This window comes from Nannospalax galili, unplaced genomic scaffold (assembly GCF_000622305.1).
Source record: "Nannospalax galili isolate Female #2095 unplaced genomic scaffold, S.galili_v1.0 scaffold895, whole genome shotgun sequence".
NCBI lineage: Eukaryota > Metazoa > Chordata > Mammalia > Rodentia > Spalacidae > Nannospalax > Nannospalax galili.
In genome coordinates this window covers 995707-1015057 of record NW_008336435.1, presented here as the reverse complement: position 1 = coordinate 1015057, position 19351 = coordinate 995707, and the positions used below count along the sequence as shown (strand labels likewise).

The 19351-nt window shown below is 39.3% G+C and overlaps 1 protein-coding gene across 5 annotated transcripts in view; it reads right to left on the bottom strand.

Annotated features, from left to right (window-relative positions):
• The window catches only part of Znf385b (zinc finger protein 385B), a 495209-nt gene that overhangs the window by 356162 nt on the left and 119696 nt on the right, over window positions 1–19351 (bottom strand). For 2 of the 5 annotated variants that reach the window (XM_008831168.3, XM_008831167.3), the window contains exons 2-3: window positions 17172–17322; window positions 16205–16528 (exon numbers count right to left, since the gene is read on the bottom strand). In XM_008831168.3, coding sequence (XP_008829390.1) covers window positions 16205–16526 — 322 coding nt within the window. In that variant the 5' untranslated portion in view covers window positions 16527–16528; window positions 17172–17322. Of the gene's footprint in view, window positions 1–4873; window positions 5094–16204; window positions 16529–17171; window positions 17323–19351 lie in introns of those variants that run through there. The other 3 variants (XM_029562549.1, XM_008831171.3, XM_008831170.3) reach the window with 3 other exon arrangements.

The window sequence follows — 19351 nt, the reverse complement described above, 5'->3', positions numbered from 1 at the left end:
AATTAAAAAAAAAAAAAACAGTCCTAAAATCAAAAAGGGAAGAGGATTTAAATAAAGACCAGATGGAGAGGTAGGGGAAAGGACACTAAAGGAGGAAACTTTCATTAAGCATTCTAATAATAACCAAAAGAAATTAATTTAGAAGTATTTCAAATCTGATGGAGAAATTCTGAAAATGTTCTGATTGACAAGGGATAACAACCTAAAGCTCACTGAATATTATTTATTTAGAATGTCGCTGACAGCTATTATTTATTGTTCTGCCTTTATTGATTTATTTTAGTAATTATGGGACGCTTTCACACATCCACTGGTGTTTTCCATTCTATGATCCTATTTACCTATTTACCATTTAAAAAAAATTTTTTTTTTTTTTTGGTCTTTTTGAGACGGGGTATCCCTGTAGCCCCAGCTGGCCTGGAACTCACTATGTAAACCAGGCTAGCCTGGAACTCACAGAGCCTGCCTCTGGCTCCGGAGTGCTGGGATTAAAGGCATGTGCCACCATGCCTGGCTCATTTTAAGTTTCTTTTTAAAAAATTTTTATTGAATTTTTTTTGTGTATTTCATACAGAACATCTCAAACAATCTTGATCATCTTTATACCCCCATCCCCACTGGCACCCTCCCATAGCCCCTCTACCGGAGCCCATATGCTCTGTCATCCCTGTTAAGGCCCATTGTGTTGTCAGTGTCCCAGCCATTCCCCAGTACAAGGCTGTCCATTGAGTCTAGTCAGCCTATATAGAGTCCCTTGTTTTAGGAAGATCAGCTCTTCTTGATTTAGTAGCATTCCGTTGCCAACATTCCTTCAGACAAGATTGGGGTCTGCTGTTTATTTTTCAGTTCTATGCTGGGTTACTGTCTGCCTGAGTTTGCATGGGACTTGTGTATGCTGACACCATTGCCTTAGAGTCATATAAGCAGATTCCCAGGAGCTTGTATGACTCTGTTTCCATATGGTCATGCACCTCCTCCCTGGCTCGTACAGTCTTTCTGCCCCCTTTTCTGAGATGGTCCCTGAGCCCTGGGTTGGTGAAGTTTAATAAAAGGGTCCTGTACAAGGACCATTATTCAGCAGACTCTTGATCTCTATACTTTGGCCATTTGTGACCTTTTGTGCTCCTGGCCCTCTGCTGCATGAGGAACTGAGAGATTCATAAATGGCAGGTATGTTGAGACACAAAGTGGCTTGCTTTTGCAAGAACAGGAAGCCTCCATTTGAACATTCACAGAACAAATTTCATAGGCCATTATTAGAAACTCAGTCTCTTGTTTAGAAAATAGGTAAGGAAACTAGAGTAGTGCAGGACACCTGGTCAAACTTGAATTTCACCTAAACAGCAAGTAATTTTCAGCATAGCTATGACCCAGGTGTTATATGTAACATAATTATACTTAAAATTATTACTTATTTTAGCCAAATTTCAAGTTTAGCAAGAACACTTGTATTTTTTGTTTGCTAAATCTGGCAACCATAAAACTAGATGTTCCTAGTTCCTAGTGGGTAATAGAAAAAGGAAGTCAATGGAGAGACTGAATGATAGAAAATCGAGTTTGGGGGCAAGAAACACTTCCCCAATAAAGTGTATTCACCTCAGCAACACACCTCAAAACAAACTATTAAACCTTTATATCCAGACTAACTAGTCACTGGATGCAAATGGTTATATCCAGACTAACTAGTCACTGGATGCAAATGGGAGGGCTCGAAGGACTTAGAGTACTTGGGTTGTGCAGTCATGTCTTCAACTAAAACAGATTTACTCCATGGACTGTATTTCACAAGTAATCATTTTTAAAATTGCAAATGAACAGGTCAAGATTTCTGACCTTTGATATAAAGGTAAAATTTCAGGCACATCACTGAAATTCATGAGGCTCACTTCCTCGCGGCTTCCTAAATTCTATTACTTATAAAAAAGAAATTGCTAATGAGATTTCAGGCAGTTATGCCAAGTTGTTCCTTGCTTCTCCTGGGTGAATTTTCTGTACTGTGTGTAATATGAAAAAGTTCACTATTCTAGAGAATTCTCATATCCTAAAACTTCTTTAAAGGTTTTCATTTACTAAATACATTACATCACCTGGAATTTCATAGAAAAAATGTCAATGTCTTATAACTGTCTAATTCTCAGCCCACAAATATAATTTGTTTTCTGGGCTTTGGAGATGTGATAAATATGAGATATTTCTAAACTGGATTCTAAAACAAAGCCTGCTTCACTGTCTGATCATGGCTGGTGGCATGACAGTCCCAGAAAGAAAGAAAAAAAAGTTCTTTAAAATTATGCTTCATCTGAAACCAGAAAATCTTTTTCTAACTAAAATAACACATCCTTGCATTTCAATAACAACAGATGTACCTTGAATTTTTCCTAGATTCATTTTTAAAATTATTTTTAAATTGTATATAGTGGGGAAGGGATATGTGCACTTGAGTGCTGGTGCCCTCAAAGCGCTGAGGCCTCAAATCATCTGGAGCTGCCATTACAGGCTGGCATGAGCCACCCAAAGTGGGTGCTGTGGAGTGAACTCTAGTTCTTTGTAAGAGCAGTACATGTTCTTAATCCCTGAGCCATCTTTCCAGCTCCCTTATCTTAAATCTTTAATGATTTATAATCTTACCTATGCAAAAATGCAAGGATTAACCAGAAAAAAAAACCATGAAATTAAAGATTTCAGAGATGTTTTCGGTTCTAGTGTCAAGGACATATGAGAGGAAAAACTATACTAGTACAGTTCAACATGTAGATCCTAATCCACCTGCATATCTATTACCACCATGAAGAGAATAAACACTCTAAAAACTATTATTCCTTTTATTAAAAATGATAATAAGACAATATTATTCCCCCAACTGTAACTTTGGCCATCTCTGTTTCAAAATTTTTTTAATGAGGGCTACTTTCTTATGGAAAGAAAAGTCTAAGGAGGGCATATTTACCACATTTATAAATGCCTTTCATTTACCAGCATTCCATGGAAGCAAATAAAAACTGTATTTAAAATTTCAAGATGAGGTTGTTGCATGACCGAAGATACTTTTCACATTTATAATGTCTCTTCAGGCCATTTCAATCTTATGCCTTAACTTGCATTGCTCTGAGCACATATACATGTAACCACATATAGGTTGTTTACATCAAATATAAAATGTACAAAACCTTTCCACTCCCTGTACCAGTGCTCCAGCATGTATAACCAGAGAAACAGATAAGTATCGTGATGAATTGCACAATATGGTCAGAACAGAGTGGTTTCTACAAATGTATTGCAAAGAGGAACAAATACTGTACATTGCAGAGCATAGCTATCTTGACGTCTCATCTTAGAGAAGGTTCACACCAATCCATATCAGCAACTGTTAATCTGTGGTCCTGGATGAGGCAGCATAAAGAACTTGCGAGAAATGACAACGACTCCAATGTGATGACCAGGCTGAAGGTAAGATTTTCTTCTTGAGGGTCTAATTAGGTTCTTCCCACCTCCCCTCTCTTCTTCTTTTTTTTTTAATCATACAGAGACACCTTAGCAGAAGCAATCAGCTTTGACAGAACACCGAAATCCTGGCAGTGAACCATAAATTGACCATTACCATAAAAAGAGCTGCTAAATGAGAAACCATGTGCTCAGGATAAAACTCATTTCATGCTTTCAAAAGCACACAGTGGCTTCCAACGAGATAGTGGCCCTGGGACTCACTGAGACAGATTGGCAAACACAAATGGTTTGCTCCTGATGTGTCTGCTTAGCCAAGCTTTACATGTACTGGCAGTAAACGGGTTCTCAAGTCTTCTCAAAGCACACACTTATCTAAAACTTCAAAGCTATGAAACAATTGCCTCAAATAAATTTAGCAAGAAAAACACATTCACATATATGCTCACAACTGATGTTCTGTAGCTTCCAATCATATAGAAATAGATTTTTCTGTAGCCCTAACAGACTCAATATTTAATAAGTAAAAGCTATTTGAATGAGATATACCCCTCACACCCCTTTCTGGTTTAGAAACAGCATCTGGTCAAACAGAATTAGCGTTTAGCAGAGTCTAAGCAATGGGACCCATCTATTAGGAGGTTGACTTTGAGTCTGCCCTTATCTAGTGGGTTCTCAAGTACCCTATACTTAAAATGTTACATCAGACCTTTCTGAGCATGATAATCTAGTCCTTTAACTTCCCAGGTGAGCACCAGGGGAAGTTACATTTAAAGGATAAAATCTGATGTGTTTAAAATATCTCATCTATCAAAACATGCTTCTGAAGAAATGCTGTTCATTTCCCCTCTTGTTCAGCACACCAACATTGGAAACCAATTATTACAGGTTGTCCACTGCATGACAGGTCATAACTTTTAATTATTAATAATGTCAAGCTTAACAAGGTGTCACTCCAGTATGCAATCCATTCCTCTCACTTTCTCAATTACCTCTAAAAACATGATTTGTTTCCTCCTATATATTTTTCATGACAAAGATTCTGCAGAACATATTTTGTTTATAACCTTTTTTTTATATACCTGAAGCACATAATAACATGGCTAATTGCCTACTTTCAGTAATGATAGCAAATCACATATCACTGGCTTGTTCTCGATGTTTAAAATGCAGAGGAAGTCACCTACTGGTAAGATGTCCTCGGCACACAGCTGATACAGAAAGACAAGGGTGCTTCTCACACCCGTTTAAAGAGTTACTTCCCAGTAAAATTAAAGCATGCTGTATTTGCTCTTCCGTTTTCCCCTTCAGAAGTGTCAGACTGATGTGGTAAACACCACTGAGGACTCCACAGGATTCAGAACTACCATTGAAAGAATCTGTTAGTGGCATCCCAGATCCCTGCATCAAGTTTTAAAATTAAAACACTCACCTCTTCTAGGAAGTCCACTCCACATCCTGGCAGGGATTTCACCAGCTTCACAAGAAACCAAGTTGGGTAAACAAAACTTCCAGGATGTGACCAGGGTGATGCACAGTGCTAACCAGGACTTGGCTCCAGCCTAATTATCCGTGTGACAACCCCACGTTACATCAGTGCCGCTCAAACCTTCCCTGTTGCTGCTTTATTGCACTCTCATTGAAAATCCTTTACACGCTGGCAACATTTTAGGGAAGGACGAGCATGCTCTGAGTCATTTGAAAAGAAAGCAGAGCAATTTCAATCTGGATCTCCACGCGTGCTGAAACCAGCAGCACTGTCAACGTGCAAGTCGGAGGTGGATTTGTGCGGAGAAACAGGCAACCTAAGCCTTCATTATCAATGCATGAAATCAGCCACTGTGATCAAATTCAAGCAAACCACAAAAAGGATGCAATTATGAAAGGCCCCATAGATTTAGCCACAAACCTTGTAGAATGAAGAATTATCTTTCAAAATTGTGTGAATGTTAAAAATAGCTCTGGCTTTTCAACAATAAGCAGGATACAGAAAAGAAATCAGTAGTCAATAGCATAAGGACTTATCATAAAGGCTGAAAAACCCAAAGGACTGAGATTTCTCTATAAATGAAGACATTAGAGGTAATGACAATTATAAAGAAAAAATTCTGTATATTTGATATCAATATTTATTGAAGCACAGGGTAAATATCCTTTAACTCCTAAGTGTCAGTCTGTAAATCAAAATGACAGGAAAAATGTGTAAGGCTATACTAGCATAAGGACACAGTCTATCAATTTTACTCTAAGACAAGTTCTTAACTGTAAAAAAATTAAATATATTCTGTGTGGAAAAAAAAGAGTAACAATGTAATATAGAGAATATTTTCAATATCATTACCTTCATTCATTTTCACAAAAAAATTTGTAGGTTCATTAAACCCCCTCCTAGCCAACCCCAAATGTAAATATTTGCCTCCTTAGACCATTCTTCCTTTTTGTTACTAACATAGAAAATGCTAGAGCCAATTGAAACGCTCCTCAAATGCACAAGGTAGCTCTATCTCAGAAATTAGCAATGATTTGTGATCACAAAATATAGAGCTTTGATGTATATACGCAAAATGGAGAGCAGAAGAGGCATGAAACATTTATCACAAATCACCAAGCTAAACAAAAGCAAGTCCTAGTAGGCAGCATTGACAGAGAACACATTTAAGGTTCTATTCAGGTTTTTAAACTGGTTTTAGGTTCTCACTAACACTGTTAAGGGCAGAGCAAATCAGGACTTGAGAGTGTGGGAATGATTTGGTCAGTACTAGTCATATTATCCCTTAAGTGATACATTTAATAGTGTGTAAAGTCTAAAACACTTGTGTATGAATGAGCAATATGCTGTAACATTCAATTGCATAACATAACAGGGTTAAACAAGGTGCTCCTCCCATGGTGTCCTCACTATGCTCCTATATGCAAAGTTGACTCCTTACACACTGCTAGTTGGACACCCTTCTTGGAAATAGACTATAGACATATACAACTAGGCACACACAGTGTATATTTTGTGTATTCACTGTCACCCTTTCCAATCACTTTTGCCACTTAAATTCCATTATTTTGTGAAGCTTCTTAAAGCAGCACTGAAATATATTATGAGTCATGGCACTGGACGTGTCAATTCCAATTGTTCAATATCCTCTCTGATTACTCCTTCTCCTCTCCCTCCCCCTCTTCTCCCTGCCCTTCAGCCTTCTTGTTCTTCTCCCCGACCACCTTCTCCATCCAACACATACTCAAAACTCTTCTTGTCTTAGAAAATACTTCATGAAAGGCAATGCCTGAAAATCTCTTCATCATCACAAGCAAATCATCTTAGTAATAAGATAAAAATTTAAAATATATGTCCCCAATTCTTTTTCATAAGACCTGTAGTGTCTGGTGTATTCCAGATATAAATATTTTCTATTTTAGGAAGGTAACCTTCCACATATTCCATAAATGACTGAAGCTACATCTCCAGCAGGATCTGGGGGAATAGCTCTGTAATCAGACAAGCTAACATTTCTATAGCAAAATATGCATATTCATAGAAAAGAGACTAAGTAAACATTAGAATTAACCTCGTCCATTCAGGCCATTTTTTCCTTCAATATGAGTTATAAAACTCCTTGTTTTGAAGAACTTCCTGGGTTTCATGAATTACAGAGCCATCAATATGTTCCTGTCTCTCAAGTTCTGGATTAGAAAGTGGTACCTAAGCAGGGCTTCTCTTTCATGTGCAAGAAACTTGAAGGCGATATTGCTTTCACAGGATTGACCAAAAATATGCTGGAAGGTGTTATGCAGATTGAGATAAAAGGGAGAGCAGAAATGTGACAACCATGCAGGGTAACAAAACTGGGGCATGGGGACTGAAGGCAAGAAGCCCATCCAGGATTATTGAATAAACAAAGCCCCAAATAACAATATCAGCCACTCATTGGTAGATTTCCCAAATAATGCATTTTTTAAGGTAAGTATTTTACAGAGTTTTAGCATTGCAAACCATGAGCTTGACTTATGACCTTGGTCCTACAGAACAATGGCCAGATAAGAACACGTGTTGATCACCTTTTGAGCCCTATGCTTGCTCTGGGGAGAAGTCACAGAGGCACTGATGTGGAAAGAAGTCTTCCTATTCATTGTGCACAGAGCAGTGAAATGAGTGTCTCCAATCTCAAGCTCTAGAATGTGATCACAGAGTCATTATCCATGGGAAGAAGGAGAATGCATTCATTGATTCTTTAGCTTCCAAAGCAAATGCTTTGATAACATTATTGTAGTTTATAAAAGTAACTTTCTTTCCCAGGCTATGGGGAGCAGCCAAAGATTAAAATCATAATCTCGGGGCTGGAGAGATGGCTCAGTGGTTAAGAGTACTGGCTGCTTTTGTAGAGGACCTAGGTTCGGTTCCCAGCACCACATGACAGGTAACAATCATCTGTCCAGTTCTAGGGGATCTGACACCCTGTTTTTGCTTCCATGAGCATTGCACGACATGGGTGCATTTACATACATGCAAGCAAAACACTCATACACAAAAAAATTAAGAAAATACTTTAAGACATAATATCTTTATAAATACTTCTAAAGCATGTTTATATAGGAATAGATGAACTTTGGGTATCTATAGGCCAAGAGTCTGGATTTGTAATGCAAGCTCATTAGAGTACAAGTTCTTGAAATAAAGTGGGTCAGCACAAAGTGGATGTTGTCATACTCGGTCCATAAAATATATGACACCTAGCCCTTCCAGCTTCCCCAAACACTTCATGCATTCAGAAAAGAAAATACACTTCACAGTTGGTCTAAGAACAAGCTCCAGAAAATTCCCTAAGCACCAAGGATGAATACCAACTCCACAGCCAGTTGTAACATTCCACAGGGATTCCTAACTCAGGGCAGCCTCCTTCCCAGGATTCAGTTAAGATATGAAAGTAGAACATCTGTGTAAATAGACTCAGTCAGTCAGGGTGACAACACATTTGCCCCATAGTGGAAAGCGAACTCATTAATTTTTCATCACCATTGATCCAGCAACCCAAAGCCTTTCTTACTAGATTACTTTAAAAGAAGTAACATTTCTGCTTCAGTAAGGCATCAATACCTTTAAGAATACCTTTGATGATTCAAACCACTCACTACCAAATGCTTATCCCAATGGCCAAATGGCCCAAATGGCTTACCCTAAATGACTTGATTTTTTTTTTTTTCACACTGAAAAGTGTTGCTACTTGTTTTTCCAAATCTAAAAAACTTGATGCTAAACAAATCTTACCTTTGGGCAAATAAGATATATGTAAAAGTTCATGGAAAAAAGCACTCTTTTAAAAAAGATCTAATTATTTTTATTTTATGTATATAAGTATTTTTCCTGCATGTATGCATGTGTATATGTATGCCTGGTGCCTGTAGTGGACAGAAGAAGGCCCTGGGATCTCTGAATCTGAAGTTATAGATGGTTAGGAGCCATCATGTGGGTGTTGGGAACTGAACCCATATACTTTGCAAAAGTAGCAAGTGCCCTTAATAACTGAGCCACCTCTCCATCTCCTAAATGCAGTCTTTTTTTTAATGTATATTTTTATTGAATTTTTGTGCATTTCATACAAAACATCTTAGCCATCTCTATGTCTCCTCTCCCACCTGAAACCCCCCATAGACCACCCCCGACCAGATTTCATATATTCTGTCATATATGTTAAGGCCTATCAAGTCAGAGCATTCTTAAAGTACAAGGCTATGCTTCATTCACTGAAAAGGGCCAACCACTCCTTTTAATTCTTTTCTAAAATTCTATTCAAGATCCTTTATATATTTAAGCTCTGTACTTACATAATCAACGACTTTGTTTCATTTTTTAACCACTTGTACAGAATATGGAGTTGATTGATGATAATTATTTTAAATCTATCTTACATCTAGTTCTAGATTGATGATACCATCCAAAATGGCTAAGGTGCTCTCAAGATGGAGCATTTTAAGGGAGTTGGAATGACAACTTCCATTTTCATCCTACTTCCTAATTCCTCTCTTTAATAAGGAACCTCAATTCCAAAAAGCTCTACAACATGACTCTGAATTAAATTTTCCCAGAAAGAGAAATGTGAACCACCAACCACATCCTTCCTTGAAGAATATCGTCAAGATTTTGTAAAATACTTCAAGATTAAATTGCCATAGGCACAGGTAAGACAAAGCATCAGAAAAAGTGTGTTGGTATCCCCTGCACAGCATCATCACTCATCTAAATTCTTATAAATAAGAGTTCCTGGTTCTCTCATAAGAATCTAGGATGACTGCTAACAGAAGCAAATACCTATTCTCAAAGGTCCAATTGTGACCAGGCCCTTTCCCTTTAAAATTCATTCCTCTGTGAAAAATCACAGAAACTCATTACTGGAATCTATCCAATAAAAGACTATGTAATCATTATTCTAAGAAAGAAGTTTTATAGGGTTATAATAAAGAGACCTAGGGAAGTAAGTATATTGTAAATAATTTAACCTACCTGCCTCACACTAAAATGACATTGATATTTCTTCAGTTATTTAATTTTTCACATGGCACTTATATTTTACAAAAGTCAGATTCTTTGTTGAATAACAAATGGAAACTTGATTAATTAAAAATAAAAAGACAAAGCTGGATGTGCTAGCACATACCTGTAGAAACAACACTAGGGAGCCTGAGGTAAGAGGATTGCAAGTTGGAGGCCATCCTAGGCTACATGAGTTCCTGCCAAATATTTAAAAAAGAAGGAAAGAAGGTGGAAAGAAAGGCAGAAAGGAAGAGAAGAAGGAAGGGAGGGGGAGGGAGGGAAAGAACTACTGCAGTCCCATGTTAGTGGATTCTAGCCCTGTCTCTGTGCACCTATTATATAAACCTGTTTGTATCATTTAACATTTATGTTCAAACCTACATCGCTTAACATTTTTGCAATTTTCCCATACATGAGATTACATTAATTCATTTAATCAGTCATTTTTATTCCTGAAACTGGAGAGAAATCCCTCTACTCCCTCCCTAGCGACACGCCACTGTCCCCTATAGAATTTGGCAATACATAGAAAAAGCTCAAAAAGTCTGTGAGTATGTTTCTATCTCTGTGTACACAAACACATGCATATGCTCAAAGTCTGTATGTTCCTATCTCTATGTGCACACACACATGCATACCCTTATCCCTTTGTGTGATATTTCTTTGCTATCCATACTCTACATTAATATAAAATTCCACTGACATGTTGTGGTAATGGGAAAAAGCTCTCTTACTTTCAATGGGCTTTTGGCACCATCGTGTGGCAGTTCTGTAGTGTTGCATCTTCAAATGCATGGGCACCTGCACAAACACACACACACACACACACACACACACACACACACACACACACAATTCCAAAGGACAAATGAAAGATGCCATTTTCAAATGGAGGCAGAGTCTATTTTTCAATCTTGATCTGGAGCTGCTCTGTGACTGATCAGCTTTGACCCAAGGGGTGTAGCAGCTGAAGCCCCTGCTCTTGCTGCCTCACAATCTCCTCTTACTTCCACCTAACAATGTCAGCCTTCACCACTCCCCAGAGCAGAGTCTGCTGGTCAGAATGAGCCTGGCTATTGATGGCACTAACTGTCAAATACACACATGACATCATCTGTGGCCATCCCACCCATGATCGTGCAGAGTCTGCAAGAACCACCTAGATGAGCTCTGTCCACTGAATCAGGACTAAGTTAAAATGGTAATTTTAAAAGAAATTTTAAGATGCCAATATTTCCAAGGTTCTAAACATCTGCCTTTCAGACACACCAAGCTTGATTTCAACCTGAGGTTCTGAATGTGCCCTTCTCTCCCTGTGGAGTCCTTTCTCCACCCTCTTCACATGACTAACTCGTTTTTAGCCTTGACATGTCACCCTTTCCATAAGAATGAGAAATTTATTTTGGATTTGCTGCAACTGGGAGAGAAAATGGACATTTTAGTTAGTAAACAACAAGAAAAGCTAAATGTTAGATGACAGAAGTTGCCACAAATTCTTTTCATTTTTTACTTTGTGAAAAATAAGTTCCAGAAAGCATTGCAAGGTAGAAGGCTTTTCAAGGAAGATCTCGGAATGACTCTTTGTGGAGCCTCGGGAAAAGCCTCTCATCTCTCCTGCTTTTATTTCCTCCTCTACCATGTAAGGAGAGCCACAGCCACCTCCAGTCAAGGGTAGATGTCATTATTTCAGTCTTTCTGTGGTAACTTGCACCTTCACCACAACTCATTCCAAGTCTGCCTATGTCTCTTCCTGCAGAATGGCAGAACCTCCGTGTTCTTGGCCTGACCTTTCTTATCTTCAAATAGTATTTGTGCCAAAGCACTGCCAGGGACGGAACCAGAAGCAACTTCCCAAAGTGAACCCTTCCTCATCCTGAGGAAATACAGAGCTCAAAACCTCCCAAACAAAGTCAATCCCTGCCCAGACCCACAGGCAGCACGATTCTCCATGGCAGACACAAACATTTCTTGAAGATACAGAATGAACAAAATGTAAAAAGAACAGTTATCATACTACCAGAAAAAATGATCTGCTTCTGATTCAAAGAGCAAGAGCAGTGGGGTATCAGAGCATGAGGCATGTCTGACTGATGGGCAGGGGAAGCCTCTGAACAATGAAAGACAGATCTGCTTGCAGACTCAGGCTGTATATAGAACTTCACATCTGTTTTGTGACTCTGCTTCTACAGTAAGATCCTGTCTGAACAGAACACAAAGCACACACTTGGTAGTATCTGCCCAGTCCAACCTATATCGATTAATAAGAGGCAGGAACATCACAGTAAGGAGCCCACAGACTCTACCTTATCCAAACCCCAGCTTTGCTGCTTCCAGCTGTCACCTAACTCCAGTTCCCTCCATATAACAGCAATAGTTCCTTCCTCATGAACCTGCTGGAAGGTTCAAGAAATAACCTCTTCAGCACAGTATCTGGCACTCAGTCAGGCATGTTCATCTGCTGGCTTCCACCAGTCTTTCCATTTGTCTTTACTATTTTTGTGACATTATAGAGTTAGCAGGGATGTTTATAAAGCTCCCAGAGCATGGGGTTGCAAGGCTATGCCACATCGTAGAGGAACTCTGTTCTTTGGATGTGACATGGTCACTGCTATATTAAAGTCAGAGTACCTGGATTATCTTCATGAGGTGCCTCTGCTCCTGCAGTTGTAAAGAAAGTGGAAGACTGACCAGGGTTTAAGATTCTTTGATAGTGTAGCTGTGTGTTAGTTGTCCAGGCGACTCTGCAGTGATGCAGAATTTTATGGGTAGTCCATACTGCAGATGGGACTTTCCAGTGGTGCAGCTTCTGCTGCATCACCAGGGGTCTCCAGTGACTCAGCTTTTGTGAGTTATCAGTCATCCTGAGATAGGGTTTTTCAGGGATTGAGCTGCCTGAAAGTCACCCTTAATCCTGTTTGTAGCCCCTCACCTTTGCACCTGTGAGTACCCCAATAAACTCACTGGTTCACCAAGCTGAACTTGTATGGAATCACATTTTTGTCTATTGGTACCCTACCTGGAGTGCTTTTTTCCTGTGGCTCCCCAGGAAAAAGCATGTATCACATTATTTCCATTCAGTGATCCTTTTGTTTCCTAGGTTGTAGGACACCTCAGAAGAAGGCACAGAAGTACCGGAAGGGCTTCTGTTACACTTACTTTTTTCAGTGATAGAAACAGGAGCGTGGGATAGCTGGTCACACTGCACCCATAGTCAGAAAGAGGACTAGAATTGGGGCCAGGATATGATATTTAAGACCCACCCCTCTTCCTTTAGATTCACTTCTTCTAGCAAGACGCCATCTCCTAAAAGTTCCAAAACCTTCTAAAACCCTACCACCAGCTGACCAAGTGTTGAAACACATAGCCTATAGAAGACATTTCACATTCAAACCACAGCATTCTGCTCCTGACTCGTGGCCATCTCATAATGCAAAATGCATTCAATAACTTCACTAGTCTTCATAGGCTTTAATAACCCAACATTTTTGGTATTCATATTTCCCTGATGGCTAATTATGCCGAGACTCTTTTCATGCATCTATTTGTCATTTACTCTCTTCTGTGAAACACCTTTTGTTCATTTTCTACTTGCATACTTGATTCTTTACTACTGAGTTTTGAGTACAGTGTTCTTTGTATATTTTAGATATTAGTCCTTTGTTAGATTGTGGTTTTCAAATATTTTGTTCCTTTTTCAGTTTGTACTTTCATTTTATTCACATGATAGCTCATAAAGCAAACATTTCCAATTTTTGGCTTTCATCTCACAGGGATCTACCTGCCTCTGTCTCTTGAGTGCTTGGATTAAAAGCTCATGTCATCATGCCCAGTGGTAACAAGAATTTTAAATTAGAAACAACCTTAATGGCTTTGTTTTAACTGAATTATTTCTGTAAGGACTATCTCTCCAAATAAAGTCTCATTCTGAGAATTGTACAGAGAACAAGACTCCGAAATAGGTTTTATTTTTGTTTTCTGTTCTTCTGTTTTATTGGGGTGGGGGCATATTTCAATGCATAACAATCTCTAAAGCCAAGAAATGGGCCAACATAGGTGCCTGCTTTGTCCTTGGACTTGCCAGCCTCACTATGCTATCTGAGCAAGGAAGAGAAGGCCCTGCACAGTCTGCTCCACCTGTACCTGCTTAGGTCCTACTAGCTCTGAGTTCTCAAGATGGATTCTGGATGGGCCCTCAAGCCCCCCTGAATCAGAACATATGATAATGGAGAGCACAGTTTTATCAGCACTACCACAGCTGGGAAGAAAGAGGCACAGAGTTGAGAGTGGTACATTGTGCTCTCAGCTGAGGGTAAACTGGAAGACACAGCGATCTCACAAGGAACCTCCAATGACCAAGGGACTATTTGGGGGGAGCCCTGTATGCACAGGGTCAGGAATACCTATAACTCATACAACAGCTCAACTAGCAGGCACCAACCAAGAGAAGCACTACAACTTTGCCAAGGCTAAAGGAAAATAATTGATACTCCTACATTCCCACCATGTTCCCAGGCTGGACTGAATCCAGGCTGAGGCAGGGCAGTGTGATGACAGTGACTGTGCCAGCTCTGTACTCTAAACTCCAGGGACCATGTAGCTGAATCTTCATTTGGCAATGAGATGGATGTTTTATAAATATAACTCAATCTTCTGCATCAAGAGTCCTTCTGAATATCCCAAAGTGAGAAGTTATGGGCTGAGAGTGTTAAGAGAGCGGTTACCCAACAGGAAGCAGAAGTTGGACAGATTAAAACTGAGTTGAAAAAAGAACTGATGCTAGGCTTAGTCCTCATTGAGTAGAGGCTCAAAATATTCCAAAGAATGCATGTGTGGTCACTTCAGTTCCTGTTGTTCCACACAGCAAGTTATCACACACTGTTCCCTGCCACCAGGTATTCTTCAGGAACGTAATCCAAATGACTATGGTGTGTATTGACATTTGGACTGAGATGTAATTCAAACTAATACTCAGGCTATTTGCTTTCTAATTGAGATATCAATTTTTAACCTAACACTAACCACATTCTTAATATGAAGATGCAAGTACATAAATGCTTCTGTGAACAATTATAAATATTATCATAATAAATAAATAGAAACACAAAGTAATTTTCACTATTGTAAGCATGTATCTTATAATAGGTCACTTTATGATCTTTCACAGAATGATAAATGTCAGTTAGAGGAATTCGTTTAATGAAGTCAAACCATATAATAGGTAAAAGTAGTTGGGTTTAGCTTTAAACATAAAGATTATTTGTTTGGGACACACACACACAATTCCCTGTTGTACTTATTGTGGATCATGGTATAAGTGCACAAAATCAATACCATACAGGATCCAATGTGGAATTCCTGCATCATCTCACTTTAGGATAAGGCCTTGGGGCATGAGCAAACACTTGCCAGGTAGAGTTGGGAGTTCTACTATGTCTAGGGGCATCAGTTCTGGCCTAAGTAGAATGCCTACCTTCAGTAGAAATCTCCACCACAGATTAACAGGAAGATTCCATTTTCATTAGTTCTCTTGGATGAAGCCACCAGTGACCTGCACTGTGGAGGAGGAAAGACTGTGCGAGGATAAGATGAAGGATTGGAAAGACTTTCCAAAAATCAGGGCAGATACAGGAATGACAGTTCCTAACCTAAGCTTCTACTTCTGCCTAGTTCATATGGAAAGGCAGAAGGGAAAAGGAAACTGATGGTGAGAACTCAGAGCAGAGTCTTGGTGGCTTAGACAAGGCTTGCTCCTGTGTCTACTCTGCCAGGGCACTGCTGGCAGCCCTCTAAAAGAATGAACAAGCCTAATCACAAGATTAATATATGCTTCCTGAATCATGGGATGTATAAATAAAGCTGTAGCTTTTGACATACCATCAAGGAGTATACTACCCAATAGAAAGTAGATTAAAAAATACAAAGAAAGCCTATATTTAAGGATGGAAAAAATGGTCACCTCTGATCAATTTTAAATACATTTCAAAATACTAAGAAAAGCTCATACAACATGGGGGAAAAGGAACTCTATGTTCCAACCTGCCTCCGTGTGTGTGTGTGTGTGTGTGTGTGTGTGTGTGTGTGTGTGTGTCTGAGGGGGAACAAACATCTAGTTTTCACCTGCAGAGGAAGAGTACACATTGAGGTGGTAGTTTCAAGGTGAAAGATACCTTGCTATAAACACTTTATTCTATAACAGAATCATTTTTTCAGAAATCAGTGGATTCCTAGGGTCTCACTTCCTACCTGGGCCAGTGTTCATGCCGGGACCAGGGCTGGCCAGCGGTGGCCCTGTACCCTGGGCTGGTGGTGGAGGCTGCCCATCACTCAGCTGCTTGACTCGCTTGCGGTGAGATTTGCCATCATAATGGACCTGGGCCTGGGCTGCAGAGTTCAGCTGGATGTTGCACACCTCACAAAAGGAGAACAGAATTTTCTTTTTCTCTTTATTGAAGTGTTCCTCAGGCCTGTCATTCTTTAATCCCTTTTCTTCAAAGCCCCGTAGGAAAGTTGCCATATTCATAATTCCATCTTCACAATAGATGTCAGGACTTAAGGAGTACTTCATAACTGAAAGCAAAAAGAACAAGTGTCTATGAATTCATATGTGCCCTCTTATCTTCTAGTACAGTGATAATCCGTTTTCAATGGTTGGCTTAGGCTAAAAATCTGAGCACATTTGGTGTTGAGTATCTCTGGAGTATTTTATACCACCTTCTGTCCTTCCTCCCATCATTCCCTCTGTCCTTTTAACTCCTGCCCACCCATGAAATCTTAGCAAGTACCTCATCTTCTCCAAGGAACCCATTCTGGCGTGAAGAAAGGTCAAGACCTGCTCACGTGCATCCACAGAGCTGTAGGACCTTCCTTCACAGCTTGTATCATGCTGTGCATTCCTTGTTTGGGAAAATATTTTGCTTATGTCTGTCTCCTCATTAAAGTAGAATCTCTGTGTGGACAGAACTTCATCTCTGGATATATCTTGGGCCTAGAATTGAACCTTTTCCATAATAGGCAGTCATATATTTGTTCAAAGAAGGAACCCAAAATTATTTTGAACTCGAAATTGTTCCAAAGAACACATGAAGACAAAGACACAAAACACACACACACACACACACACACACACACACACACCTCTCCACACATGCAAGTAGACACATGCCCTAACTGGAGCTGTCAAAGACCAAAACACAGTAAGAGTAAAACTTACACTGAGTTGTGTTCTAAAATCCCTTTACAAGTCAGCTGATTGGATTTTGCACATGTTTTCTTCCAGATGTAGTGAAATGAACGGCTGATAGGTTTCCAGATTAGCTCATAAATATCAATTTAGTTTTTGATATACTTGAAATGTAAAGCATCTGAAATACAAAATAATAGAAGTACAATATTAAGTAAACTGGCACATATTAGAAGAGCAAAACAGAATCAGACATAATTTTTTAAGTGCTGATCTTTCCTTCATTTGTTACATAAGAGAATCGTGATGGATTACACTCTTCCTAATGGGTTTCAAAGGGAATTGTTCAGACCCTTGGTTGATGGTTACATTGGCTTTTTATTTATTGTTCAGCTCCATTTTAAAACTAGGTAGATTTTCATCTTAGTTAATACTAGAGTTGATGGTATTTTATGCTGTCCACACAATTATGTCAATGTTTTATTTCTCAGTTTGAATGAGGAAAAAGCCACTCTTCAAGAAGACTGGGACATCCAGGCACAGTGGCATACACCTATAATTCCACACTTGGGAGCCAAGGCAAGAGAATTTGAAGTTCAAGGCCATTGTCACTACCTTGTCTCAGAAAACAAACAAAACAAAAAGGGAAAATAATTGGAAAAAAATAAAATGAAAAATGGCATGCACAGGAAGGAAGGGGCTGAAGAGGGCAGTTCTATGCCAGGAAGGACAGAAAGGTTATATAAAGGGAGAATCATGACTTGCAGTGACTTCTGATAGATTTTTGTGTATGGGAAAACCCTGGGGACTGAAAGATACTGGGTTTGAACAATTCACTTATCATTGGGCTGCATGAAAAGGAAGGAACAAGAAACCCAAGTACACAAGCAGATGTTCACAGGTTGAATGATTAAAATTCAGAAAGGGCATAGTCATGAAGATAGATGTTGATTCTACATGAATACACCAGATACATCTCCTACTTACACCCTTAGCTGCAAAGGTGGTCTACAGAGTGCTAATTTGATACATAAAGCATACTTGTCCTGTATAGTACTTTATCATGTGCCACCACTTTAAGGAACTCCATTTTATAAAATATTCCCTATCGCTTTCTCACACCCGCAGGCCTCTCTCCAGACCAACCCAGCTCCTGAGTGCAGTCCCCAGGAGTCCTTGCGGCCTCTTCCTGCCCCATCTGCCTTTGCATCTCTCGGTGGCATGGCCACCAGCTGCACTAGACCAGCATCTTTTCTGGGCCAGGCTCCCAGGCCAGTCCAACTCCCAAATTCCTGAGGCCAAAATCAGTCCTGGGGGGATCCAGACCTTAGGAGAAAGCCTGAAATCATCTGACCCTCATCTGAACTGGGCCTCTGTGGGAACTCCTGAAGAAAAAATCAATCCGGCCATTCCAATACAAAATGAAGAGAGAGAACCGGAAGCTTAGACTAACTAGCTTTTCATGCCCAAAAAGTAAACCACAAAGACACATAAAGTTCACAAAAAGAAGTAGACCTAAACTTGAAGGCCTGAGTCTCACACAAGAACCAGAAACTACAAAAGAAATTCACATGTCAAAAAAAAAGACGCGGGGGGGGGGGGGTGCATGAAAAACCAAAATAATGTATCCTAACCAAGTACCAATACTCCTATAGAGGAGTACAATGAGAACCCCCTAGAGATAACACAGGACGTGGAACTCAAAAAAACAATTATAAACGTGATAAAAGAATTCAGTGAATTTAAGAACACACAAATCAATGAACTGATAGAAGATAGGGATAAAGTTCTGAATGAATTCAGAAAAGAGTTAGAAATACTGAGGAATACTCAGGTTGACGTGAAGAAGGAAGTGAAACACTCAGTAAGCCAATTAGACATGACAGGGGAAAGGCTCACCAACAGGATGAATGAAATGGAAAACAGAGTATCAAGACTGGAAGATAAAGTGGACAAACTAGAACACTCAACCAAAGATTATGAAAAATTTAAGAAATCACAAGAATGGAATATGCAGGAATTGTGTGACTCCATAAAAAGACCAAACTTACGAATCATAAGCATACAGGAAACAGAAGAATCCCAAGATAACGGCATGGACCAAATCTTCAACAGAATTGTGGAAGAAAATTTCTCAAAATTAAAGAAAGATATGCACATACAAATACAAGAAGCATATAGAACACCAAACAGACAGGACCAGAAAAGAA